Below are 27,772 nucleotides of genomic sequence, written 5' to 3' on the forward strand. Positions count from 1 at the left end.
AGTGCGCTATTAGTGGTAGGATCATCTCTGAGCCCCACCCTCTTCAACGTCTACATGAGCCCCCTCGCGGCCATCGTACGCAAACACAACCTCAGCATAATCTCCTACGCCGACGACACCCAGCTGATCCTCTCCCTGACCAACGACCCCGCCGCCGCCAGAGCCAACCTGCACGAAGGGATGAAAGAGGTAGCCGAGTGGATGACGACCAGCCGCCTGAAACTGAACTCGGACAAGACGGAGGTCCTCATCCTGGGCTCCTCTCCCTCCGCCTGGGACGACTCCTGGTGGCCTCCCGCCCTGGGCACCGCACCCAAACCGACAGACCATGCACGCAACCTGGGCTTCATCCTGGACTCCTCCCTCTCCATGACCAAGCAAGTCAACAACGTCTCCTCGGCGTGCTTCAACATCCTACGCATGCTACGGAAGATCTTCTGGTGGATCCCCACGAGACCAGGAAGACCGTCACCCAGGCCCTCGTCACCAGCCGACTGGACTACGGCAACGCCCTCTACGCCGGTACCACCGCCAAGCTCCAGAAGAGACTCCAGCGGATCCAGAACGCCTCAGCCCGACTCATCCTCGACATCCCACGAACCAGCCACATCTCCGGACATCTGAGAGACCTTCACTGGCTCCCCGTCAACAAAAGAATCACCTTCCGCCTCCTCACCCACGCACACAAAGCCCTACACGACCAAGGCCCGAGCTACCTCAACAGCCGAGTCAACTTCTACGCTCCCAAACGCCACCTCCGATCAGCCAACCACGCCCTCGCCGCCGTCCCCCGCATCCGAAGAGCGACTACAGGAGGAAGGTCCTTCTCCTACCTGGCCCCCAAGACCTGGAACTCCCTCCCGACCGACCTGCGCCTGACCCAAGACCACCTCTCCTTCAGGAAGAAGCTGAAGACCTGGCTGTTCGAGCAGTAGCGGCCCCCCCCCCCCCCAGTACCTTGAGACCCTACGGGTATGTAGCGCGCTTTATAAGTGTCACTGATTGATTGATTGATTGATTACGTTGGCGCGCAGTATTAGGCTTGTACTGAAGAGTGCAAGACATTTATTGCACAACATTGACCAATAAGTGACACACAACTCAAAAAGGAGATCCACACCAACTTTATAAAAAATTACCTTTGTTCAAGTTTATTTTTAAACCAAGATCTTCGCAAAAAGTCAAGTATATTTTTCAGGAAAAGTACTTTAGTCTTTTTAAAGTAAACACTTTTAGAGGCCTAATTTTGGAACCCTACCACCAAACATAGACGCAGAAATATTGAGGTAATGTGAAATGTACAATGAGGATTGTAACGTGGACCAGACCACGTGTAGGTAGACTTGATGAAAGCGTTGGCTGGATTATTAGTATGTTCATGGCACTGAAAGTTATATGGTTCAGAGCCAATGATTTTAGGCTCGCTATTTTTTCATTATGTTATTTCAAATGCTGTTTAATTATATTGAAAGTCATAAGACTTGCTGCTGTATACCTGGCTATTATACCCTGGAACTATTGTATAAAAAAAAATGAAGTAGTTTTGCCTGCTGACCTAATAAAAATGTGTTTTAAAAAAAAATAAAAAGTCAACACTTTGCGCAATTTTTTAACCGGTCAATGTTATCCTATAGGTGAAAACAGCAATGCAGTTTTACAGGTAACCACTGACGACTGGAACTGTAAGTTGGGTACTTAAGATAATCAGAGGGCAAGGCTCAGGTAAGCACAAGGTCTGCACCACCAGAGGCACGGGGGCGGCCGGGTGCTGAATTCAAATTCTGAGCTGGGTCCAATGTTTTTCAATGGAAACTGTGGGCACCTGCAACCACACTGCTTGCAGGAAGGTAAATTGGTTGCAGGGGCCAAGCTTTGGGGGTGTGAGCACGCACAGGGGGGGCCACAAAGCAGCACCAAACATACAACACCAGCGGCACAGGGCCGGCCTGGTGCAGTGTGCAAATAGAGAGTTGGGCGCACAATACTTTTCAATGGAGAACTTGTGTTCGAAAAAACAGGCTGCAGGCGTATCATCCGAGGCTGCAGGAGGGAGGCCAGCAGCAACAGACTTGAGTAGGGTTATGGGGGTGAGGAGGGTGTCGCAGGGTCCCCGTCGGTTCAGCTCACCAAGGCCTTGGGGCTACGGTTGCAGGGGTGTCCTTAGATTCTTCTTACCAGAGAGGGTCGTGGTCATAGGGAGTCTCTGGATTCAGGCTGCAGGCGTCATCGTTAAGTCTAGGAGGGGTCAGCCAATGCTGGACTTGAGGTCAGGATGTCTACGGAACCTGTTCTGGATTGGTGGGCCACCTGGAAACGGACCGGAGGCATCGGGTGCAGACTGGACAGGACATGCGGTTCTGGAGGGCGCCAGAGGCCTTGTCAAGGTTTCTTGGGGACAGATCCAGTATCCTCAGGAGTCTCTGGTATTTGTCAAAGAGCAGGCACTCTTACTCAGGTTTGAGAAGTCACTGGCTGCAGGACAGGCGTAGTCTTCTTTTGCAGGGTCTTTGAAGCTGGAGGCAGGCCGGTAGACCTGAGTCCAAGTCAGTAGGCGCCTTCAGGCTTCACTGCGTCTTCTTCGTCCTTCTTATGTCGGCAAGAACTAGTTTCCAGGTCTGGGGAAGCCACCTAAATACTAAATTTAGGGGTGGTTTAGGGGAGTCTGACACAAACTGAAGGGAAGAGGCGCAAACTTGCCTACTCCGACCTCCCCTATCGATAACTGCAACACACAAAGGAGTAGGAAAGTACCCGCAGTGTCGGGTCACTTCGGCAATCACCAGGGTGCTTCCAAACAAGGGATTCCCCTATTTAACGCACACTTTATAATCTGTTGGGGAAGCACATGGAGGGGAAACCAAATTACTTCTAAATAGGCTCATCAAACATTCATACGGTAGAAACATGTTGACACCTTGGCAGTACGGAAGGGTGAAGGAAATCTTAATCTCCTCTGTCACCTCCATCATTCATGTTTTTAAACATAGCCGGATGGCCCAGGAATAATATTTCAAGTGAGGACACATCCAAGCTAGTTTTAACGTTCACTCGCGCTTTTTTATCGGTGGCCCCAAGATTTTTATGTTTGTAATGTTTTCCCCCTCCCTTTTGCTACACCCCAGGCATTGGTCTGCACAGGGGTGTAATGAAGCAAGCCCAATGATGAAGCATGTCACAATTTTGTGAGTGAGGGTAGTTCTTTCTCACTGAGAGCATGCCACATTTTTAAAATCACTTTCCTATTCCTTTGTGTGTCTTGCTGTTTTAGGGCAAACGTAATTACACCCTCACCCTTTGGGAGGAGGCCCAAACCAAGCCCTGATTGGAGGGGTCTCCCCATCTTCAAGACGGTGGGGACTAAAAGATGTGCTTCACCTCACCACACCCAGCTTAGGGGTGGAGCTGGCAGGTGAGCACACCTTTTCTCTTAAGATTTCCTGGTTTTCCTACCCAAAGTGAGGGTGTAAACTGGGGGCTGGCATCTGCTGCTAGCAGCCGAGGCTGGGCATTACAAAGGCGGCAGGCCTATGAAGCTTCCCAAACACGCACTGTGCCGGTCCTAGGGAAGGAGTAGTTTGTCCTGTAACTCCAGTTCTGTAGTAGGGGTATATCTGTTATAGTCATAATCTAGTGAATAGTCCCGCCCATGTGCGTGGACCCCGGAGCAATCAAAAATAATCTCTTAAATTGTCAAAAAATGCAAAACTGCAAAGACACTTAAGAGAGAATTTAAAGACAGACAATGCAGCCTATAACCACAGGCTACACTGTCCAGTACTTCAACTAGAAATTCCACCAAACATCCACACAAACAGCACAGCCTGCCCAGTTTCCTCCATAAAGAAACTTGCCTCTACCAGCAGAAGCCTCTGGAATGATAGAGAGGAGGTATGGACAGACAAGCCCCATAGGCTGCCATTATGTGGCTTAAACAGGATACTGTGCCTTTAAGAGAACTTTCCTGAACTTCTCCCAGTATCCCAGAATGAACAGCAGGTCCCTTTTTTCTTTCAGTTCTTTTTGAAGGCGTAACACGCCAGACCTGTAGCATTCCTTACATGAACATCTTTCTCCACCGGGGAGGAGGGCGGGCGCTTATGACTATAACAGAGATAACCCTACTACAGAACTGGAGTTACAGGACCAAAACTACTCCTTCTGTAGTAGGGGATCTCTGTGTATAGTCATAATTTAGTGAATAGAATGGCAAGCCCATCCCCACACAAAAAAGGAGGTGGAGAACGAAAATTAACACCACTATTGTGCGAACAGATTTTGCAGCGAAGCCTGCCCAACCTGCGCGTCTGCCCTGGCATCAGTGTCCAGGCAGTAATGCTTAGCAAAGGTATGGACCGACTTCTAAGTGGCCGCCTTGCAGATTTCTGCAATTGGAACATTACGGAGCAAAGCAGTCGTAGCAGCTTTGCCCCTGGTGGAATGTAAATGTAAAAATGTAAATTGATACTTGTATAGCGCACTACTCACCCGCAAGGGTCTCAAGGCGCTTGTACGAATACCGCTGTGGAACCCGTCCTGGCTTTCCCTGGGAGGCTTCCACTCCTGGGCACCCCTAGAGTGAAGGCCAGGCATCCTTAGCGTTGTGGGGGCCGTTGTGGATATTAAGCAAGCTATTGCCCAGAGTTGCAGAGTGGGACTCTATGATTGGAATAGGCACCGAGGCGAGAATTATCAGGTCCGTGGAATTTTTGAGCCCAAGACCCGCTGAGGAGGGGAATTGAACCATGGTCCCAGGCTAGACCTTTGCATCAGGGTCTGCCGCTCTAATCATTGAGCCACACTAGCCTTAGGTTTACCCTCTACGGTCTTATTAGCTTTTTGGTAACATAGCTGTATGCAGGACACAATCCACCTAGAGATGGACTGCTTAGAGGTAGCAAGACCCGTCCTGACCGATCCAAAATTGATAAACAATTGGTCTGACCTACGAATATCTTTGGTCTTATCCAGATAAAATTTCAACACCCACCTAACATTCACGGAATGTAAAGACCTTTCCGCTGGAGATGAAGGATTCTGAAAAAACGTAGGCAAAGTTATGGTCTGGTTGACATGAAAATCAGAAATAACCTTGGGGAGAAATTTAGGGTGAGTACGCATAACAACCGTAGCAGCATGAAATACAGTATAAGGTTCTTGGCAACACAACGCCTGAATTTCACTCACCCTGCGGGCCGATGTAATGGCCACGAGGAACGCCGCCTTCCAGGACATGTGCTGCAACGAAGCCTTATGAATAGGTTCAAAAGGCTCCTTCATCAATCTGGACAGAACCACATTCAATTCCCATGAAGGCGAAGGAAGCCGGACAGGAGGGAACACTTTCTTCAAGCCTTCCAAAAAATCTTTGATCACGGGGATCTGGAAGAAGGAAGTCTGTGAAGGGCATTTCCTGTAGGCAGTCAATGCAGCGAGATGAACCTTAATGGAATGAACATTAAAGCCAGACTGCGCCAAATGTAGAAGGTAAGGAAGGATGACGTCTTCCTTGCACGTCGTCGGGTCATAGTTCTTGAACTTGCACCAGATATAGAACCTCTTCCACTTGTAAGCATAGGAAGTCCGAGTGGAAGGTCGTTTAGCTTCCTTCAGTATGTCCATGCAATCTTAGGGTAGATTCAAATGGCCATATTGCACTATCTCAGGAGCCATGCCGCCAAACTCAAAGACGAGAGGTTGGGGTGCAACATCTGGCCCCCGAACTTCGTGAGAAGGTCTGACCTGCCCGGCAGCCGCATGTGAGGAAGGAGAGACCGGTGAAGCAGGTCCGTGACCACCACTGCCTGGGCCATTCCGGGGCAATCAGGATCATTCGCGCCCTGGACTGGGCCAGCTTGATGAGCACCGCCGGAATCAGGGGAATGGGTGGAAAAGCGTACAGAAAGCTGTTCGACCAGTTTATCCATAGCGCATTCCCCAGCGTCCCCCTGCTGGTAGTACCTGGAGGCGAAGTCTCTGCATTTGCTGTTTTCGGCGGTGGCGAACAGATCTATGTCTGGAGTCCCGCACCTTGCGAAGACTTCTCCTAGTACCTCGTCGTTTATGACCCATTCGTGGTTTTCCTGAATCAGTCTGCTCAGTGCGTCCACCTGAACATTCTGCACACCTTTTAGATGGGTAGCCGTTATCGTCAGTCCTCTGGCCAGAAGCCAGTGCCAGATCGCCTGCGCCTCCTGCGACAGAGTGCGTGACCTCGAGCCCCCCTGCTTGTTGAGGTAATACATCGCGGTCGTATTGTCAGTCTGTACAAGCAGAAGAAAGTTGGTCTGAAAGGACAGATGAAAGGCCTTCAGTGCCAAGTGAACAGCTCTGAGTTCCAGGAAATTGATGTGATACGTGGAATCCACTGGGGACCTCGTTCCTTGAATCTGTAAGTCTCCGGAGTGCACCCCCCAACCGTGGAGAGAAGCATCCGTCACGACAGTCTGAGTGGGAATGTCCTTGTGGAAGGGAACCCCCTCTGAGGAGATTCTCCGCTGAACACCACCACTTCAGAGACTGAAGAGCATGCAGAGACAGTCTTATCTTGTCATCCCAAGACCCTTTCCTCTGATCCTCCAAGCACTCCTGCAACGGTCTCATGTTCAGTTGTGCGTGTGGCGTTAGGAAGATGCAAGAGGCCATCGATCCCAGTAGAGAAAACACTGTCCTCACTGTTGTAGATGGAGTGGTCATAAGAGCCTGAGCCTTCCGAAGGAGTGATAATCGTCGCTCCTCCGAAGGAGACACGCTTGCTGACAGCGAATTGATGGAGGCTCCCAAGTACTGAATGCACTGGGCCAGTGTCGGGACAGACTTGGACATGTTGATGTGCAACCCCAGCTTGTTCAAGAGAACGCACGTCTTCTGGAAGTGTGCTTGCGCTTCCGAGAAGGAGGAGGCCTTGATCAACCAATCGTCCAGGTACGGGTAGACAAACACCTTGTTCTTCCTTAAGTGTGCTGCTACCACTGCCATGCACTTCGAGAATGTTCTTGGCGTAGACTTCAGTCCGAATGGCAGCACGGTGTACTGATAATGATTGGTGCCGACTTGGAATTGCAGGAACTTCCTGTGTTTGTGTGCAATGGCCACATGGAAGTACGCATCTTGTAGGTCTATAGCACATAGCCAGTCTCCCTGTTGCAACTGAGGATAAATCTGATGCAACGATAGCGTGCAAAACTTTTCTCTGCGGATCCACTTGTTTGCCTGTCGCAAGTCCAGAATGGGCCTGAACTCATTCTTGTCCTTCTTGCGAACCAGGAAGAACCGGGAGTACAGACCTCTTCCCCTTTGAGACAGAGGTACGCCTTCTATCGTCCTTTTCTTTAACAGGATATCGGCCTCCGCCTGGTGCTCGCGCAGCTGACACTGTGCGCTGACCGGAGGAATTGATGGAGGCGGGCTGGTGAAACGAAGACTGTATCCATTGCAAACAACATTCAGCACCCTCAGACATTCATCTGATGGGGAAGGTGGGTGGGTTGGTAAGGAATCTGCAGAAAGAGAGTACCACCAGAAAGACAGTTACCACAGGTACATAACTTTTCTCTTCTAATGAATACTTCTACCTGCAGATTCCTCATATGTACAGTAGATTCCAAAGCAGTAGTCTTCAATGGAGAGTGGTTTAAAAATGGTTAAATGAGGAAACTCTGAAATACCCATCTGGCAAAGTGGCCGACTTTACTCACTTCAGAATCAGGGCAGTAAATATTAAAGAAAGAGTGTAGGGATACACAGCATAGCTGCATTTCAGATCTCTGCATTTCAGATTAATTTACTCTTGTTGGAATGGGCCCTGATCCCATTCCAGAGGTTCCTTCTAGGTCATGGGTACTCACAAACCTTCTCTTGGGGGCCAAATTTACACTGTGGTTTGTGTCCGAGGGCCGCACCAGTGGGGGTGGGGTCAGTGGGGGAGGGGGCGGGGCTAGAGCAACAAAAAAAACTGACCATGATGTTGACCACTGGTCCCTGCAGCGGACACCTTCGTCCATTGAGCCACCAGACCCGGCATACACACATCTCTCTCTCTCGCTCTCTTTCTCTCTGTCTCCCTCCCTCTCTCACTCACTCTCCCTTACTCTGTCCCCCTCCCTCTGTCTCCCTCCCTCTGTCTCCTTTTCCCTCTCTCTCTCCCTCACTCTGTCACTCCCTTTCCCTCCCTTCCTTTCTCTCCCTCCCTTTCCCTCTCACTCCCTCACTGTCTTGCTTTCCCCCTCTCACTCCCTCACTCTGTCTCCCTTTCCCTCTCTCACTCCCTCACTCTGTCTCGCTTTCCCTCCCTCACTCCCTGTCACTCCCTTTCTCTCCCTCCTGTTCCCTCCATCCCTTTCCCTGAATCAATTTCCCTCTCACTCCCTCACTCTGTCTCCCTTTCCCTCCCTCGCTCTGTCTCCCTTTCCCTCCCTTACTCCCTCACTCTGTCTCGCTTTCCCTCCCTCACTCCCTGTCACTCCCTTTCCCTCCCACCCTTTCCATCTCTCACTCCCTCACTGTCCCTCCCTTCCTTTCTCTCCATCCCTTTCCCTCTCTCCCTCACTCTGTCTCCCTTTCCCTCTCACTCTATCACTCCCTTTCACTCCCTTCCTTTCTCTCCCTCCCTTTCCCTCTCTCACTCCCTCCCTCTGTCTCCCTTTCCCTCTCTCACTCCCTCACTCTGTCTCCCTTTACCTCTCTCACTCCCTCAGTCTCCCTTTCCCTCCCTCACTGTCACTCCCTTTCTCTCCCTCCCGTTCCCTCCATCCCTTACCCTCCCTCCCTTTCCCTGAATCAATTTCCCTCTCACTCCCTCACTCTGTCTCCCTTTCCCTCCCTCGCTCTGTCTCCCTTTCCCTCCCTTCCTTTCCCTCCCTCCCCATCTCTCACTCCCTCACTCTGTCACTCCCTTTCCCTCCCTTCCTTTCTCTCCCTCCCTTTCCTTCTCTCACTCCCTCACTCTGTCTCCCTTTCCCTCTCTCACTCCCTCACTCTGTCTCCCTTACCCTCTCTCACTCCCTCACTGTCTCCCTTTCCCTCTCTCACTCCCTCACTCTGTCTCCCTTTCCCTCCGTCACTCCCTCACTCCCTTTCTCTCCCTCCCTTTCCCTCCATCCCTTACCCTCCCTCCCTTTCCCTGCATCCATTTCCCTCTCACTCCCTCACTCTGTCTCCCCTTCCCTCCCTTACTCCCTCACTCTGTTAATCCCCTCCCTCCCTCACTCTGTCTCCTTTCACTCCCTCACTCACTCTGTCTCCCCTTTCCTCCCTCACTCTGTCTCCCTTTCCCTCTCTCACTCCCTCACCCGGTCTCCCTTTCCCTCCCTCACTGTCACTCCCTTTCCTTCCCTCCTCCTCTCTTTCCCTTCCTCCCTCCCTTTCCCTCCTACCCTTTCCCTCTCTCACTCTTTCACCCGATCTCCCTTCCCTCCCTCACAGTGGCGGCTGGTGACATTTGAAAGTGGTAGGGCGTAAAAGTTAAGGATGACTTGTTACGAGTAGCAAGCATTTACTAAATGTTCTTTTACATCATTATTTTGAAAAAGTATACCGCCATCAAACCCATATGCACAGAATCACATTGCAACTGGAACACATGACCACTGCCCTGTGCGCTCTGCTGAGAGGCCAGGATTTGATGTCCATCAAGATTTCTGAACATCTTCTTCACTATTTGACAGGCACTGTGAGAAACTCGCACTGCCCTCAGCCTAAGCTCCAGCGCTCTGAAGTGGTGCCACTCAGTTCAAGGGATGCACTGTACAAGAGTAATGTGAGACATGAAAAATAATACATGAACAGAATCCTTAAAATAGCTAACACTTTTAGGGAATGCAACTATGAAATATTAACACATACAATGTAAACAGGAACTAAATCACTGACCTGAACGTGCTCAAGTTTCAATTAAATGTTAAAAATGCTAACATTTTTCTTCCTTCAATGCAGCTGCATGCGGTGCACCCTCGGTTTGCCATCTCTTCCTGTAGTGCCCTCACTCCAGTTTCACTGCATTCTCTGTTCATGTGGCTCATCGCACAGCGTGGACTGCGCCACACAGGTCACTTAAGGTCCCGCTAGCCTGCATCTCTTAGTTGCTACGTGTTAGTGTGCTTTTTAACTTACATCATGTCACTATAGGGCCCCTTTATCTTTAGTAACTTTGACATATTTGATTGCTATGGTTGTATCACGGGCATTGACGAACAAGTTACTTACCTTCGGTAACGATATATCTGTAAGAAACATTAGTTAGTGTTAGATTCCTTACCTTAGAATATCCCCAGGCGTCAGTCTGGATCCGGAAACTTTTGCGTAGCAGTACCCCTGCGCGTCGGTAGGCGTCGTCTGCAGGCGTCCCCTGCGGCTCCGCGTCAGTCGTCGGCGTCGTGCGCCGTGATGACGTCGCTGGAGTATATAGACGCCGCCTCCGCGCGCTGACGTCAGTTCTTTGTACACAGCTTTTCCGCGCCAGGAGACGCAGAGCCATGAGAGAACCAACACTGGTGCCATGTAAAAACTAGGGCCCTGAAAGGGATGTCCTTAACCCTAGGTATCAGTTCGCAGAACGGGGAGGATGGGTGGGTTCGGTAAGGAATCTAACACTAACTAATGTTTCTTACAGATATATCGTTACCGAAGGTAAGTAACTTGTTCATCTGAAAGAAACACGTTAGTGTTAGATTCCTTACCTTAGAATACATACCCCAGCAATACCAACCCCGGTGGTGGGTCTGCGAACCAATACAATACTACACCAGAAAGTCCTGGAGGACAGAACGGCCAAAGAAGCCATCCCTCCGGACTTGACTGTCCAGGCAGTAGTGCCTCGCAAAGGTGTGCAGCGAGGCCCACGTAGCCGCTTGGCAAATGTCCTGCAAGGGGACTCCCCAGCCCAGGGCAGTGGTAGCCGCCGTGGCCCGAGTGGAATGGGCCCTCAGCCCAACAGGAGGCTCCTTCCGAGCCAAAGGGTAGCACGCTTTGATGCAGAGAACGACCCATCGAGAGATGGTCCGTTTACAGACCGCCCGTCCCTTCTTCGCACCCACGTAGCCAACAAACAGTTGGTCATCCACCCGGAACTGGCGTGTGCGATCCATGTAAAATGAAAGCGCACGTTTTGGGTCCAGACGATGGAGCCGCTCTTCATCCTTTGAAGGATGCGGAGGCGGGAAGAAGGAAGGGAGGGTGATGGACTGCCCGATGTGAAAGGCCGAAACAACCTTGGGCAGGAAAGAAGGTCTAGTCCTCAGAACCACCTTATCAGGATGAATGGACAGGAAAGGAGGTTGGACAGAAAGAGCCTGGAGCTCACTCACTCTCCTGGCAGAGGTGATGGCAACCAGGAAAGCCGTCTTTAAAGTCAGGAGACGGAGAGGGCAAGAATGAAGGGGCTCAAAGGGAGCACACATCAGAAAAGTTAGAACCAGGTTCAAATCCCACTGAGGCATCACAAACGGAACAGGTGGAAACATGTGAGTGATGCCTTTCAAGAATCGAGTTACAATCGGGGATTTGAACAAAGAAGGCTGATCAGGAAGCCTCAAAAAGGCTGAAAGGGCAGAAAGGTAGCCCTTGATAGTGCCCAGAGCAGAGCCCTGCTGGGCAAGAGAAAGAAGAAACAGAAGAACCTCCGAAAGAGGGGCAGAAAGAGGGTCCACAGCCTTTGCTGCGCACCACGCCACAAATCTGTTCCACCGACAGGCGTATACCGACTTAGTGGAGGGACGCCTGGCTGCCAGAATAACATCACAGACTTCAGGAGGCAAGTCAAATGGCCTCAACTGCCGCCGCTCAATCTCCAAGCATGGAGGTGGAGACTGGACAGGTTCGGGTGGAGGACCGTCCCCTGCTGCTGCGACAGAAGGTCCTCCTGAAGGGGCAGGCGGATCGGGGGACCAACTGACATGCTGAGTAGCTCGGGATACCAGTATCTAAGAGCCCAGTCCGGAGCCACAAGGATAACTTGGGCCCGGTCGCGCCTGATCTTCTTCAGCACTCTGGGCAGAAGTGGTATAGGCGGAAAGGCGTATAACAGACCGCAACTCCACTCGCGCCGAAAGGCGTCGCCGTGCGAGTGCAGTCTTGGAAACTCCAACGCGCAGAACTGATGACATTGCGCGTTCTCTTCGGTGGCGAATAGATCTAACCAAGGCTCTCCCCATTGCAGAAAGATGCCTTGCGCCACGTCCGAGTTCAGACGCCATTCGTGATCCATCGAGCACCGACGGCTGAGTTCGTCCGCCCTGGCGTTCAGAGAACCTGCCAGGTGTTGAACCGTCAGAGTCACGCCCTGACGTTACAGCCATTGCCAGAGGCGCAGAGCCTCCTGGCAAAGGGTCCACGACCCCACACCGCCCTGTTTGTTGCAGTACCACATGGCGGTGGTGTTGTCGGTGAACACCTGCACTACACTCCCGTTGACAAAGGGGAGGAATGCCTTCAGTGCCAGACGAATCGCCCGCAGCTCCAACAGATTGATATGGAGCCGGGACTCCGCCGGAGACCAGATGCCTCTGATCTCTGCCTCTCCCAAGTGGCCACCCCAGCCCTGGAGGGACGCGTCCGTCACGACAACGTGCTCCGGTTGGGGAAGGGAGAGGGACTTGCCCTTGACCCAATCGCGGTCCGTAAGCCACCACTGCAGTTGTCTCGCAGTGCCCTCCGAGATCAAGACGTGGTCGGACAAGTTGCCCTGATGCTGGGCCCACTGAAACTTCAGGTCCCACTGCAGAGCCCGCATCTGCCACCGGGCGTGATGCACCAGAAGGATGCAGGAAGCCATCAGTCCCAGCAGCCGCAGCGTCAACCTGACCGAAACCCGGGATAGCGGCTGAAAGATGGGAATCAAAGCCTGAATATCCCGAACCCGCCGTTCCGGAGGATAAACCCGAAACTGCGCCGAGTCCAGAACCGCTCCGATGAAAAGGAGCTTTTGAGAGGGACACAGGTGTGATTTCGGCACATTGATGGAGAACCCCAGGTCGTGCAAGAGGTCTGCCGTCATCTGAAGGTGGTGGACGACTGTCTGGGGCGAGCCCGCCTTCAACAACCAGTCGTCTAGGTAGGGGAAGACTGAAACCCCCAACCTGCGCAGATGGGCTGCGACCACCGCCATCACCTTTGTGAACACCCGTGGGGCGCTGGTAAGGCCGAAGGGAAGCACGATAAACTGAAAATGCTCCAGGCCTACCGTGAACCGCAGGTAACGCCGGTGGGCCGGCAGGACGGGGATGTGAAAATAGGCGTCCTGCAAGTCCAACGCTACCATCCAGTCTTGTGGGTCTAGAGCAGCCAAGACCTGAGCTAACGTCAACATCTTGAACTTCTCCTTCCGGAGGAAGCCGTTGACGTTCCTTAGATCCAAGATAGGACGTAGGCCCCCCTTGTCCTTCTTGGGCACCAGAAAGTAGTGGGAATAACAACCACGCCCTACTTCTGGCCCAGGAACGCGCTCGATGGCCCCCTTGGCCAAGAGGGCCGTAACTTCCTCCTGCAGAAGTGTCAAGTGGTCCCCCGACACACGGTGGTTCTGCGGTGGCATGGCTGGAGGAGAGGTCTCGAAGGGGAGGGAGTAGCCCCTTCGGACGATTTGCAGCACCCACCTGTCCGAAGTGATCGTGCGCCAGTGAGCGTGGTGATGGCGAACCCTGCCACCCACTGGCGTCACATGGGGCCGAAAGCACGGACTAGGAGGATTTTGGGGTAGATGCTGCGGGGGAAGGTGTGGTCTGACCCCGCCGTTGTCCCCGACCGCCACCACGGCGGTTTCCACGGCCGCCACCGCGTTGAAAGGATTGTTGCGGCGCGTGGCTGGCAGCACGTGTGGGGGCGCCCCTTCCTTGGCCACGAAAGGGACGAAACGAACCCGGTTGCTGACGCTGGGTCGAGAGACCCAAGGACTTGGCCGTGACCCTGGAGTCCTTGAAGCGTTCCAGCGCGTGGTCCGCCTTGTCACCGAACAGGTGACAGCCATCGAACGGCATGTCCATCAAGGTATTCTGGACATCTGCCGAAAAATTGGCGGATCTCAGCCAGGCGTGGCGACGAATCGCCACCGTCGTTGACATAGCTCTGCCCAGCGAGTCGGTCGTATCAAGACCACACCGTATCGAATATTTCGCTGCATCTCGGCCCTCAGCCACAGCCTGACCGAGTTTTGCCCGCACCTCCATGGGGCATTCTGGCAGCAGTTCCGCGACCGTATCCCACACAGAGTGGGTGTAGCGGCCCAAGAGGCAAGCGGTGTTGCAAGACCGCAGGCCCAAACTAATGGACGAGAAGACCTTCTTGCCAAATTGGTCATACCTCTTGGATTCCCGGTCGGGCGGGGCCGACGGGAATGCGGACTGGGAGGTCGAGGCCTGGATCACCAGACTCTCAGGAGTGGGGTGGGTAGACAGGAACTTGGGGTCGTCCGGACAAGGACGGTGGCGCCTGGCCACGTTCCGATCAACAGGCGGACCTGAAGCGGGCCTGGACCACGTGCCCAACAGAACGTCTGACAAGGCTTCATTAAACGGCAGCAGTGGCTCCTGTGGGCATGACTGCGGTTTGAAGACCTCGGTGAGGATGTTAGGCCTCACGGCCGCGACGGGGAGCTCAAGGTGTAAGGCCTTGGCAGCCCTCATCAGCACCACAGAATATGCAGCTCCCTCCACCGATGCCACGGAAGGAGGAGAGATCAAACCAGGGTTAGGAGAGTCGTCCAGACCACTGGCATCCCCCAAGTCACCTGTCCAGTCCGGGTCATACTGGCACTCGCGTGACAGAGGGTCCTCGGACCCCTCCCAACCTTCACCGAACTCTTCATCTTCTCCGTATTCGGAGTCAACGATGTAGACCGGCTCCTCGGGGTTCAAGGGCCCCATCGGCGCCGGAACCGGCGTCGAGCGACGCCCGTCCGGCTCCGCGTCCGGCGTCGGTGAAGGTAAGGGGACGGCGCCGCCCGGAGCCGGCGTCGGAACCCCGCTGCCGGCCGGAGCCGGCACCGGAGAACCGGCGCCGCGCGGGGACGGCGCCGGGGGTAACCCCGATGGTAAGGGCGCCGGAGAGGCCGGAAGGCCAGCCGGCGTCGAACCCGAAGGCCCTTGCGGCGCCGGGGTCGGAGCCGTCGGCGGCGCCGGGGCCGGAGCCGTCGGCGGCGCCGAGGCAGGGACACTCGAACCGCCAGGGCCCCCAGACGGCAGCACTGGGCCCGAAGGCACCGTAGGCCCCGTCGGAGAACCGAGCCCCCTCATGGCCATGAGGAACGCCTCGATCTCCTCAGGCGTCGCGCCGTGCCCAGGGACCGGAGGGTATGAGGCAGGCCGCGCCGGCGACTCTCGCTGAGCCGCGGGGTTGGGGTCACCCGAGACCCCGGCCTCATCGCGCGAGCGTCGGGGGGAGTCGGGGGTACGATGACGACGCCCCGGCTTCTTGTGCTTCTTACCTGATGAGCCTGACGAGTGGTGTCGACTTCCGGAACGCTCGGCGCGGCTCCGCGACCGCTCCCTCGAACGCTCTATCGACCTCCGGCCGGACCGGGACCGCTCCCGGTCCCGACGTGGGGCCGACACCCGGAGCTCCAGTAGCTTGCGGGACCGCTCCCGCCTAGTCTTGTTGGTGAGGGCCCGGCAGTCGACGCAGGAGTCCACGTCGTGGTCGGGGCCCAGACACCGGAGACAGAGGCGGTGATGGTCTGTGACCGACATCGTGCGCTCACAGTCATCACAGTGCTTGAACCCAGGCATCCTATCAGGCACAAAGAGAGAAATAACTATCGAAAAACTTGGTCAAAAGACCGGAGTACTGCTCTTCAGATCTGCGTCCACTGGCGCGGAAAAAAGAAGAACTGACGTCAGCGCGCGGAGGCGGCGTCTATATACTCCAGCGACGTCATCACGGCGCACGACGCCGACGACAGACGCGGAGCCGCAGGAGACGCCTGCAGACGACGCCTACCGACGCGCAGGGGTACTGCTACGCAAAAGTTTCCGGATCCAGACTGACGCCTGGGGATATTCTAAGGTAAGGAATCTAACACTAACGTGTTTCTTTCAGATATTTGATGCATGTTGCGGCCGGCGGCGGCCCCTGTTCTGCAGTAAGTACTTTTGTATTTCACCCAACTGTGCACCTCGCCTCCAACATGTTATTTATGACGGCATGACTGTCTAAGTGTCGTTTGGCGGCGCGCTTAAACAGATGGAGTCCTGCCACTGCGCCGCCTCGCCTGAGCCTCCCCATCGCATTTCAAATCAATGCCGCCCAGCGCCTAGGCTCCGAGCCGAGGCCTAGTAAAACAGTGCGCTTACAATAATGTAAAAGTCATTTCGATCGATCATCAGTTAAGTTTGCACTTACCAGTTTATGTTTATTTGTCCTCCTGACATGACATGCATGATTGATGCCACCCAGTCAGTCACTGCACCCAGTACTGATGCCAGCCACGAGCCACCCACACACGCATTCCAACTGTACACAGAGTCCCTCACTCCCTCACTGTCACTCCCTTTCCCTCCCTCGCCCTCCCATTCCCTTCCCTTCCTCCCTCCCTTTCCCTCCTTCCCTCTCTTACTCCCTCACCTGGTCTCCCTTTCTTTCCCTCTCCCTCTGTCATCTCACCCTGCCTCTGTGTCAGCCAGGGCTAAGACAGCTTCGGAGCACACACACACACACAGCTGCACCGAGCGCATTAACAGGTCTTTAAAGGACCATTAACATGTTAATGAGGTTGTATTGTTCACCTCTTGGCGCCCCTGCAGCTCCACTAACTATGGCAGGATTCGCCCGGCCGGCCACCACAGATCAGCAGAGTCTCTGAGTCGCACTGCCTTAACTTAGTTTGGACTGTTCCCATGAGGCACAGGGTCAGACTGATTTGCATATAGCCCTGTCTGAACTGGGGTGGCAGAGTGGGCTAAAGAATGGAGATGGATTAAACCCAAATCTTTTGACTGGGTGTGAGTGTTTGATTGATTCAGATGCTCCATCCATCACCACCCCCCTTTTGTAACTTAGTTTGCAGACACTCTTAAAAAAAAAAAAAAAAATATTAAAACACTGGTATGATGTGTACAAGGTCCGCGGCTCGCCAGGGAAGGCTTGCCGGGCCGCCACTGTCCCGCTGGCCGTACTATGAGTACCCCTGTTCTAGGTAAAACTGCAGTATGTCTTGAGGCAGATGATTACCCAACTGGTCAGTCTGCTTCTGCACTGCTTTCCCTTTCTTGGCTCCACAGTGCCTGACAAAGAGCTAGTCAACCAATCATATGTCCTTGGTGCAGTGTAAGTAGCAGTTGACCATCTGCCTAGGGTTCAACCTATGCAACCTCCCCTCTTCCGTTTTGGGATAGGGCAAGGGATACAAGGTCAGGAGAGTAACAGACTGGCTACATTGAAAGGGAGTCACCACTTTCAGCAAGAAAGCATCCCTGATTCATAACACCAATTTGTCAGGGGAAAAAGATGTTAAAGAAGGATGGGAACTCAATGCCTGCAACTCACTGACCGGCCTGGCCGGAGTGATTCCTTTTTTTATGATGGTCCTAGAACAGGATCTCATCCTCATCGACCTACATGGCAACTTACAACAAGCCTTTGAGGGTGGTCATAATTAGTTTATTCTCTTCCTAATTGCTCTGTAGTGCATGGCAGCATATAAATTAAATGACACCGGGTTGTGTGAATTACCCAAAAGTCAAAGATCAAAGATGAACAGTGGAAGGGGCTGTGACGGTCATCTCCTGCTTACCAGACCCTTAAGGTATAAAACCCTTGCATTATGGCAGAGTAGCTGAAAAAAAGGAATTGACAACACCGGCGGGGTGAGGCCGTATGTGGCTTTTGTCATGTTTCTGAGTCTCTGAGTTTCTCTCCTAAATTCATGAAGGTACCACCCTGGTGATGGTAGACAACTAAGAGAAGGAAAAAAAAACGGATCAATTGTGCCAACCAGGAAGGGCTCAGGTGAGGAGTCTACAGGAGCACGCACCCAAAATAAAAAGTGTACCGCTTCGCTATTTTAGCATTAGGGAAAAAGGACTAAAACATTTTAAGTTTGGATATTATTCATTTCCTTGCAGGGGATAGGCCATACATAAGGGGCACAAAGGAGTAAAGTGCCTTCTGCTAGCCGACGCAGCTAGATTGATGAGACAGTAAAAATGGAATGGGTGGCGCTTACCGATGCTGAGAGACTCCTTCTGATATTCTTTGGTGAGGTGAGATCGATGTGTCATGCAGTACACGTAGCGCTCTAGAACGTACCAGCACATCTCATAGTAATACGGATAGCGGAACTTATTCGGCACCTGCAGAGAAAAAAGAATAAAATCCCCTTAAATCATTCAAAATTCTGAAAGAATATAAGTGTCTTCATGAGGGCAGCATGTCCTGACTGATGTTTGCTTGTAAATTTGGGGTGCTGATATTTAAAGAGTACAGGAGGAGTCGCGTGAGACCCAGGTCACTGGTTCATCTATGTGCGCAGATTTCAATACGTGGGGTTTAGTGTGGGTGGGTGGGTTTCAATATTGGGGCATGAATGGTGTTGCAGTTCAATATGAGGTGAACTGGAATACTCACATGAGAAGGTCACTACTTGAATAGCTTAAATGCAGGACCCTACTCAAGGGCATTGGTTGAGCTCAGTGTTCAGGCTTCAGTTCTCTGGGTCACTCATCTGGGTGTGAAGGTTTTAATACTGGCCTGATTCAACTGGACCTGTACGTTATGCTAGAACTGAAATAGCAGAGGGCTGCACACAAATATTCTGGTTAATTTGAGGTCTCTGTGCTGCTTTAGCTGAGGTTGGTGTGGGTCAGGAGTGAGGTGTACTGCAAGAGATGCAGATGTTGTGGTAGTATGTATGTCACCCTAGAGATTTTTGCAATGGTAGTTCCAAGTCAATAATTCTTTCGGACCTATAGGAAGGCCATGCCTGCAGCACAGCGCTGATTTTTCCAAAATAAAATAATAGAAAGCCCAAAAGCATGTGTGCGCCAACTCTGACCCAGCTGAGTTTGCAGGCCTTCATATCCTCATTCCCTAACTCCCCATTTAGAGAGGTTGATGGTGACCCAAACAGAAGGGTAAGAGTGGAAGGTGGACCTAGGAGTACGAGTACAAATGTGACAATAGTGAATGAGGAACATTTGCTTGCGTGTACTGCTGAGCCTCAATCAAGGGCATTGATAGAATGAAAATGTCCTCGGCATGGCTTGATAAAGCTATGCTAGTATGACCATGTGCATTTTTCTAAACAGTACTGTTTTACCACATTGGTGCAAATTTGCCAATGTTGAGCTCTGAAAATGCAGCTTGCATGTTCATAATTGTCTGTCTCTACACCAGTTTCCTGTAAGACTAGCAGTGTTGTCTAGGACTAGGCAATCATCCATTTGAATAACCTGTAAGTCCCTTGGGAGGGGAAACCTTTCCCTCCCTTTTCCTGTTTGCATCAACACTTTTTCAGTGATGTGACCTATTTGGGACCTTTGGTGAAATTAGGATGACACCAAAATGTTTTGTTGAAGTGTTACTTTGCTGTTTTTCCCCAAGCGGGTTTCAAGGTCAGACTACTGAGTTTGGCTGTTGGCTGAGGCTTTCTAAAGAAAGTTTAATTTTATGGTTTCACAGTTCCCTTCTGCTAAGTAAAGATGGAAAAGGCACGAGTGGCTCACATAATTAGGCGATTCACAGGAACAATAGCTCCTCTGACTCCCAAGTTCTCCCTCTATGTGCCATTACGAGACCACAGACAGAGGTATAAGAGGCTAAGGATTAAAAGAGTGGTAAGTTCTCCATTATGCTTGCGTAGCAGAAGAAAAAACACTTAAGACTGGCAATCATAAACAAGTGTCTAATCTTTTGTGATAGCAGCTCTATGTGCACAGGAGATTAGAGGATAACTTTGAAGGAGGGCCTCCCAGACACACGCAGACATCTCACTTCTTGACCGAGATAATTGGAAGGACCGTGTTGCTCTCCAGCCAGGAGATGGATGGACAAAAGTCAGAGTAGACAGACTTGGAGTGCGATGCCCACAGCACCATTTTAGCTTAACCTCCTGTAGCCTGAATATTTAGGGGGTGACATCCCTTGCACACGGTTGAGAAATTTGGAGACAAATATAAAAAAAAAGCGGTCTTTGAGAGACAAGACAGGCTCCGGATCGGAGTCTAGAAGTGCAGAAAGAAAGGAACTGACTTCAGCACACTTTCGGAGAGGAACAGCGTTAGTTCTGAGCTGCACAGCACCACCTTCTGGCAATCATATCTACTGTGCAAAGGTTTAGGGATCCAAAGTAACGCCTGTGGAATATTCAAAAGGTGTGAAATCTACAGCTATAAGTTCCTATCAGAATGTAACTTTTAAAAAAGTTACCTTTACCCTGAATAAAAATGATGGTGGCTAATTTGCATTAGCTCTCCAGCAGCTACTCAGTTGGTGATTAGTTTTAATTTGGAATTCAGAACAGATATAACTGGCCTGTGAACCAGGGGGTGCTTCCCTCCTCTACGAGGAAGACCAGTGGGGGTGAGCCCAGGAACCTAATTTACTTTAAAGGGCCTTCACTGGCACAAGTAAATATTAGGTGACATCTGGAAAGATGCCAGCTTTTCTCTTCCTAGTCAGGCTGGCACCAAAGTCAGTGGGAGGAAAGCTAACCCCAGAATGGTTTTGAGGGACCACAGAGCAAGGGAATCTTCCTTACCCTAGCTACATCTCTGGCGGGGGACACACAGATTCTGCACAAGAGGAGAAGTGTTTCCCCATCTTGGATTTTGGGAGTGAGGAGCTCTGTGGGATTTTTTTGTATTAAGGTAAACAGGAACTGGAAACGACCTTAACGTGGGCTGAGCCACACGTGCCGTTCCCTCGCAAGCCAAACCACACCTGCCTTAACCACACATATGCATGGTTTAGGCAGTGCGCAGTCTAGAAGGTGAATGGATGGTTTGGAAGGATGGGGAGAGGATGTGGTCAGGTAAGTGGGGCTGGGGTAGGGTGAGTGGGAGGGTAGTTTTTCAGGGTGACAGTTTTTAGGGCTCAGGAGGTCGGGGTGCTTTATAAGGCAGGTTTTAGGGCTCAGGGTGGGTAGCTGGGGTTCGGGTAGTTTACAGGGGTAGACGCCAGATTTTTAGGGGTCAAGGGTGAGGGAGTAGGGTAGGTGTCTTAGTGCTTTGAGCATGGGGACCGTTTTTAGGGCTCATGGTGGGGAGAAAAGGGCAGTTTTCAGGGCTGTGGGACAGATTTTGGCCTTTTGGGGTAGTTTATAGGTGTAGGGGACAGTTTTTAGGGCTCAGGGCGAAGAGCTGGGGTAGTTTTCAGGGTGTGGGGCAGGGGAAAGAGACAGTTTTCAGGGCAGGGGGCAGTGGTGTGATCTTTACAACACATGTCCCTTTACCAATCATGTCCACCACAAAATTGCATGGTAAAGATGCTGTCGTGGTTGAGACCACCTGGTTCAGGCATGCATTGTTGAGACATTCGTTGTACCATCATACAACCAGCAGGAACTACTCAAAAGAGTAAGTAGGACTGTCCAAGGGAACTTTTCCCACATTGGTTAGGGAGTGCCACAGGTTGATGAACCCTACAGAGCTGGATCATCACAGTCTTCTTCTGAACTCTTTCTGGACCTGCAAAAGAACAGAAGAGTTTTGAACCTGATGGTGTGACCCAACAAGAGCCCTGAAGGACTGGACTTTCTCCCTCACGAACCAAGGAAAAAGAAGTAGACTCCAAGAGACAGTTGGTTGACCTCCTGTACGGCTACAAGGGTGCACTAAGCTTCAAGAGGCCTTTTCCTAGAAGCCCCTAGCTGACCAGTCGCAACTGGATCTTGACAATAATCTGTTGTTGGCCTCTGCCTAACAAACTGAGAGTATCACTACCTTCCTCTGAGGTCTGGGGGTATTAGAAGTGCACACCTGTGGTTGTTTAAGCACCAGAAGAAAGTTTGGAAATTTTGAACAGACCTTTTCTCAGATAAAATTATCTAAATGGCAGATTCATGGAGTTGGGCTTAATTTCAGTTCCATCCCAGTCATTGCTACAAGGAGCTCTGAAAAAAAAAAAAAGAGAGTAAGTCCATTGACGTTGTAACTTCGAACATTTTTGCAAGAAATCTCCTAAGCTCCTGTGGGACCACCCAACTTCAGATATCTTGTTTTGGGGTCCACGGAGGCAGCTCAAGAAGGATTTTTCTTCCATAAAAAGTGACAAAGTCACTTTCTGCGTTTGGACTTTGAAACTTTCTGGCTTCTAGACTTTCACTTGCACCAATGCACGTGTTGCAGCCGACCAAGGCCCCTTGTCTATAGAAGCTGCAGACTGGGAGCTATCATTGGCACTTCGTGCTTTTTGGCGCTATTTTCACAAATCTTTAAAAACAAATTCCCATCACTCCGGCTTCCTTTATTGGATTTTTTTTCATTTTTGTCTTGATTTACGTATAAAATGGTTCTCTTTATTTTAAAATTGGTTGGAGAATTTTATTACATTGCATGTAACTGGTTACTGAGTATACAATGCTTGAATGCTTTGCATCACATTTCCAGGGATTGATCATAGGTTTATTTAATTTAATTTGTGGACATCTAGCAGGTGGTGTTTTTTTTTTTATTTGAGGGGTTTACTTGTCCATCCCAAATAATAATAATACACTTTCCTACAGCTGTAGTGAAAAAGGCTTGAATCATAGGTTTCAATGGAGAACGGTCATCAACAATGGAATCTTATCTTCTTTATCGTCATGAAGGGTAACAGTCATCGAAGGTGAAGATAGCTCCCTTAAATTGTGGTCAAAATTGCTAAGTTTTCACATAATCTTCTGCAAAGGTTTGATTTCACCCTTCCTAGAGTTTTAATGAGTAAACCAAAGGGTTTTCCATATCTAAAAATTCAATATTTCCTTTTTTGGCCGGCCTTTGTGGAAGTGATTGCTGGAGCACTTTTCACTGAATCCGGCCCAGGAGACTGAGCATTCCATCAGGCGGGAGTAATTATTTTTATTTTCCAGCAGGCACAGTGCCAGCCACATCTCTCCCCATCATTCAGTCTTGAAAGAAAAGGCTTTACAAATGTCACAACATGAAGCCTTGTATATTCTGTAAAAGCAACACACAGCTAATGTGGGTCATCAGTGTAGCAGGGTCTTAAGAGAGATCTCTTCTCCTTGACAGGCATGATGTCAGTCACTGACAACGAAGGGTCCACCGTATCCAAAAAGTGGGCCTTTACCACACAATCACCCTAAAAGTAACTTACATTGCACTGAAAGCGGCCATTATGGTAGGTTGAAGCCCAGAAAAATATCAGGATAAGGTCACAGGTTAGAGCAGAGCTCCTCTTTGGAACACTATCAAAGAACGTGCTGTAGAAATCTGAGCCAGGGAAGCTTACTGGGAGAGTACAACCGCTCAGCACTTGTACCTCATTGGCTGAAGTTTAGGTTGTTTAAAAGGAGGTGGCTGTGCTACTGAACAAACACTGTTTTTAAAGTCATAAAGTCAAATGCTTTTGTATAGCGCGCAGATCACCAAAAGGTCTCAAGGCGCTTGGCAACAAGAAAGACAGCAGCTTTGTTGAAGGGAGTGCCAGGGGCGGAGAAAATTAATTAGGAAAGAGCCAGGGTTTCAGACTCTTACGAAAAGCCTGGTGATTAGAGAGGGACAGAAGATGCAGAGGCAGCTTGTTCCAGAGTGGAGGGGCTATGCAGGAAAAAGAACGACATCCATTTCTCGAAGTCCGGACCCGAGGCTGGACTAAGAGGGATTTGGAACTAGATCTTAAAGCTCTGGAAGGTCTATACCAGACCAGTTTCTTAGCTAAATAAATAGGCCCAATGCCATGGAGGAGTTTGTGAGTTAGACTAATGATTTTGAATTGGCTTCTTTGACGTACTGGCAGCCAGTGGAGCTTCTTGAGGTTGGGTAAAGTATGAGACCTGGGGGGGCAATCCTAGCACTAGTCTTGCGGCGGCGTTCTGAAGAGTTTGAAGTTTTTTCAACAGGCACTTGCTGATGGTGACGAACATTGCATTTCCGTAATCTAAACGGCTAATAATTAATCCTTGAACTAGAGGTTTTCTGGACTCTAGAGGTAGCCATTTAAATTTTTTTTCACAGTTTGTTGCGTACAACTTCTTTGGGTTCGGGGCAAGGTCCTAATTCTTGAGGCCACCAGTCCTGCGACCAGATTGACTTGGCCTTGCCAAATAGCATAATTTCTGTTTTGCTATAGTTTAGTTGGAGTTTGTTTTCCCTCATCCATTCACAGATATCGATCGTGCGCTGTTTAAATCTGGTGCGGGTTTCGAAGCAATCCGGGCTACAGGTGATAAGCACCTGAGTGTCGTCCGCATAGGACACAGTAGAAAAGACATGTGATTTTATAATGTTGGCAAGAGGGGTAAGATACAGGTTGAATAGAATAGGACTTAGAATAGACCCCTGAGGGACCCCCACTGTGAGAGGGGTCTTACTGGATGCAAGGGAATTAACCTTGATGTTGCTATGGCTGTCCGCAAGACAGTTCTCAAACCAGGCAAAGGCATTGCCTCTGACACCAATCTCCCACAGCTGGCGTTTAAGAATGCCGTGGGAAATGGTGTCAAAGGCTGCCAAAAGTTCTAATAGGATCAGAATTGCGGACTCGCCTCTAACTAAGGTAAGACGGATATTATCCACTATCGCCATTACTGCCGTTTCCGTACCAGGGGCTACACGAAACCCAGAATGTCTATGGTCATTTTAACCCCTTCGGTGCTCATGACTAGCTCAGCTCGTCATGAGGCACAGTGCTCGTGTGCTCATGACGAGCTGAGCTCGTCAAGACCACACCCATTTCTATTAGGGCCCAGCACAGGAGAGGAATATCTCAACAGCGAAGGTGTTAATAAGGGTTACTGCTATTTAAAGTAACCAAGAATTCCCAGATTAATGAGAAGGAATGATTCAAGCATGGAAATATGTGAAAGATCAAATGCTGGAGAAACAGTATAACCACCATTTCATCAGATGATTTTACTTATGTGCATATGAGTCCATACACCATTCCAAACATATGCACAGAGAAGGAGAGAGAGTGGGCCACAGCTGGTCAGAAAGACTTGATAAGTAGGTGCTTACAGGAGAAGGCTGGAACTACTCCCCGATTCAAGGGGGCACAGTCACAGTAGTAGATGGAGAGCTGGTTCCACAAAATGCACCCAAGTGCAGTCAGACCTCACAGCATAGTCATTAAGGGCTACTTCGCCCAGGTGGTGAGACAATCTTGATTCCTCTAGTTAATGAGAGTTTGGTGCCTCATCACACAGGTGAGATGTACATTCCCTGATGGTGCGATGGAAATTCAGGTGATATTATCGCTAATTAGCACTTGATACAGGATCTAGCTTTATCAAGTGGGCATGTTCCTGGGGGTGATAGAGCTTGTGTATGCTTCCAATGATTATTCATCAGACAGAATTAGCAGCTCAGATGCTGGTCAGCTGCTGCTAACCATGGCACCTCAAGAACGGCCTAAGACTGGATCTAATTAATAGACTGCTTGAGATTAAGGGGGGGGGGGGGGGGGGACTGGTAGGAAATGTTAAAATATTCCAGGCAGGACCCTGGGAAATGCAATTGATAAACGTGTGAGAAATGCATGGAGGTGTAAGAAAAGAGAATTGGCTTGAGAATGAGCACAACGGGGTATATGCTGTGTGGCTTCCGTGGTTCAGGCCCTAGAGTTTCTGCATTTATCAGAGTTGATAAGCAGTTTGCAGGCCCAGTGGTAGGGTACACACAAGTAGAGGAGACAAACTCAAGATCTAGCTGTAAGAGAAGTGCTCTACACTACAGCTTTTCAAGGGGTAACAGTGAGCTGTAAAGGTTCTGTTCTAAAGAGAACAGTCAGGTCCCCACTTCCATCTTACCCTTGTACGATCTTCAACGCTGTAGATCCGAAGTTGCATAGGGATGTTAAAGCTGTGCAGGAAGTTTCCCCCAAACACCAGTGTATCAGTTGGAGTGTACACAGCATGGATCCAGCCTACAGAACAAAGTACAGTACACAGGCATGCGTATCAAATTATTTACAGCATCTTGCATTGCATGAACATAAACTAGTGAAAGCTAGAACCAGTGTACTTACATTGCATATCTCAAAATCTTACAAGTCACACAGGAAAAAAAGGAGACTGGGAGTGCAACAACCTACAGAGCTTACGTTATCAAGAGTCCGTCACAGAACGGGTCAGATATGGGAGGTTCAAGATGTGTCAACTAATCTTTTGTGCAACTTTATTTGCTGCTCCAAAATAGATGGCTTTTACACCAGCTTTTGCCACAGAAATTGTAAGAGTGCAGCTTCCTGTTGTGAATTATTACAGCGGAACCCTCAAATAACTTTATTCATAAGAAAAAGCAATAGAGTCAGAACCATTTACAAGACAAGCAAGCATTCATATAAGAACACTACCATGAAGAGTACAAAAAGACAACCTGACTTCGATGAAGACGGTTGTGTCTAACCATAACAGCAAATTAAGTATACACACATTAGCAGAAAGATGGACGCCCTTTTGATGACGTTAGTTTCAAATCTGTATACAGTGATTTCAGATGTTGTCTTAGTCTCACATGCGTATCTTAATTTAATCCTTCCCCTGACTGAGGATTTTTATCACCGATTGTAAATATCAAACATATTAATTTAATATATGCAGAATGTTACCAGAACTGTTTGACTTCCTCTGTAACACCTTTAATTAAAGTACTTGTAAAGTGAGAACAGCACTGTGGCTAGATCTGGTCAAAATATAAAACATTTCCAATTGGTTGTGCTTATTAATCCATTAATGGTCTCAGACTTCCTGTGTTGAATGTTTTCATACTGTCTACATCGAAGAAATCAGAATCACAAAAAAGAAATCCAATGCTAAAATTGCTATGATAATGGGGGCCATGTTTCTGTACTGTTATAACTGATGAAGTCTGCGTGGAGAATCCTTGGGGGCATGTAACATATTTAGACCTTGTTTTAACAGGTGGCCTATACTACTGAAAATACAGAGGAAATATGAATGAATATGTTTGCTCTCTTGTGTGGGGGGAAGGGATGAAGCTGAGGTGATGAACCTCTTGCACACCATAAAGATGATTAAATAGCGAGTCCTGATTCAGGCTACTTATCCTGCCCCGTCAACATAACAACTTATACATGCTTTTAAAGCTTTATGATGGCAAGCACGCTCTATTGGCTTAATAGGTACTAAGTGTTGCAGTGTCTCAAATGTGATCAATGTTTGACCTGCCATCGAGATCCCTGGCAGTTGTGTTAAACATACTGTAGGAACTGGGGTCACCAGTTCCCCGGTGGGTAGCTTGGCCCGAGCAGGTAGGCCCCCGAAAGCTTAGGTGTAAAGTGACCACACAGCACACACATCCACCGAGACAATGAAACGCACACAATGACAGACCACACCAGTAAGTTTGATTCAAATCATTAAGTTTTATCTAACTTCAAGGTTCAGGGCACTCAATCAAAGCATCAATGTCTCGGCAAAGCAGTTCATCAGAGGGGAGAAATTTATTATTTACTGTAGCATATCACCATAAACATTTCATTAAAGGGCTACACAGTTCATTACTCTGCAATAACTGTTGCATCAGGTCACTGTAGGCATTCATTTAGAATTTCATTTGGCAAGAGTAAAACCACTTATGTAGGAAGACAAGCAACATTTCCTTAAGCAAGACTAAACATTTCTCTAGAAATCAGGCAACATGTAATTCTGCAGAACCAACAGCTCATT

The 27,772-nt window shown here is 49.9% G+C and overlaps 1 protein-coding gene across 3 annotated transcripts in view; it reads right to left on the bottom strand.

The window, feature by feature from the left end:
* Positions 1-27,772, bottom strand: part of KDM2A (lysine demethylase 2A) — a 939,997-nt gene that overhangs the window by 401,401 nt on the left and 510,824 nt on the right. For all 3 annotated transcript variants that reach the window (XM_086953271.1, XM_086953272.1, XM_086953273.1), the window contains 2 exons: positions 25,892-26,007; positions 18,149-18,275 (listed from right to left, as the gene is read on the bottom strand). In XM_086953271.1, coding sequence (XP_086809397.1) covers positions 18,149-18,275; positions 25,892-26,007 — 243 coding nt within the window. The remainder of the gene's footprint in view (positions 1-18,148; positions 18,276-25,891; positions 26,008-27,772) is intronic.

Source organism: Lissotriton vulgaris, chromosome 1_2 (genome assembly GCF_964263255.1).
Source record: "Lissotriton vulgaris chromosome 1_2, aLisVul1.2, whole genome shotgun sequence".
NCBI lineage: Eukaryota > Metazoa > Chordata > Amphibia > Caudata > Salamandridae > Lissotriton > Lissotriton vulgaris.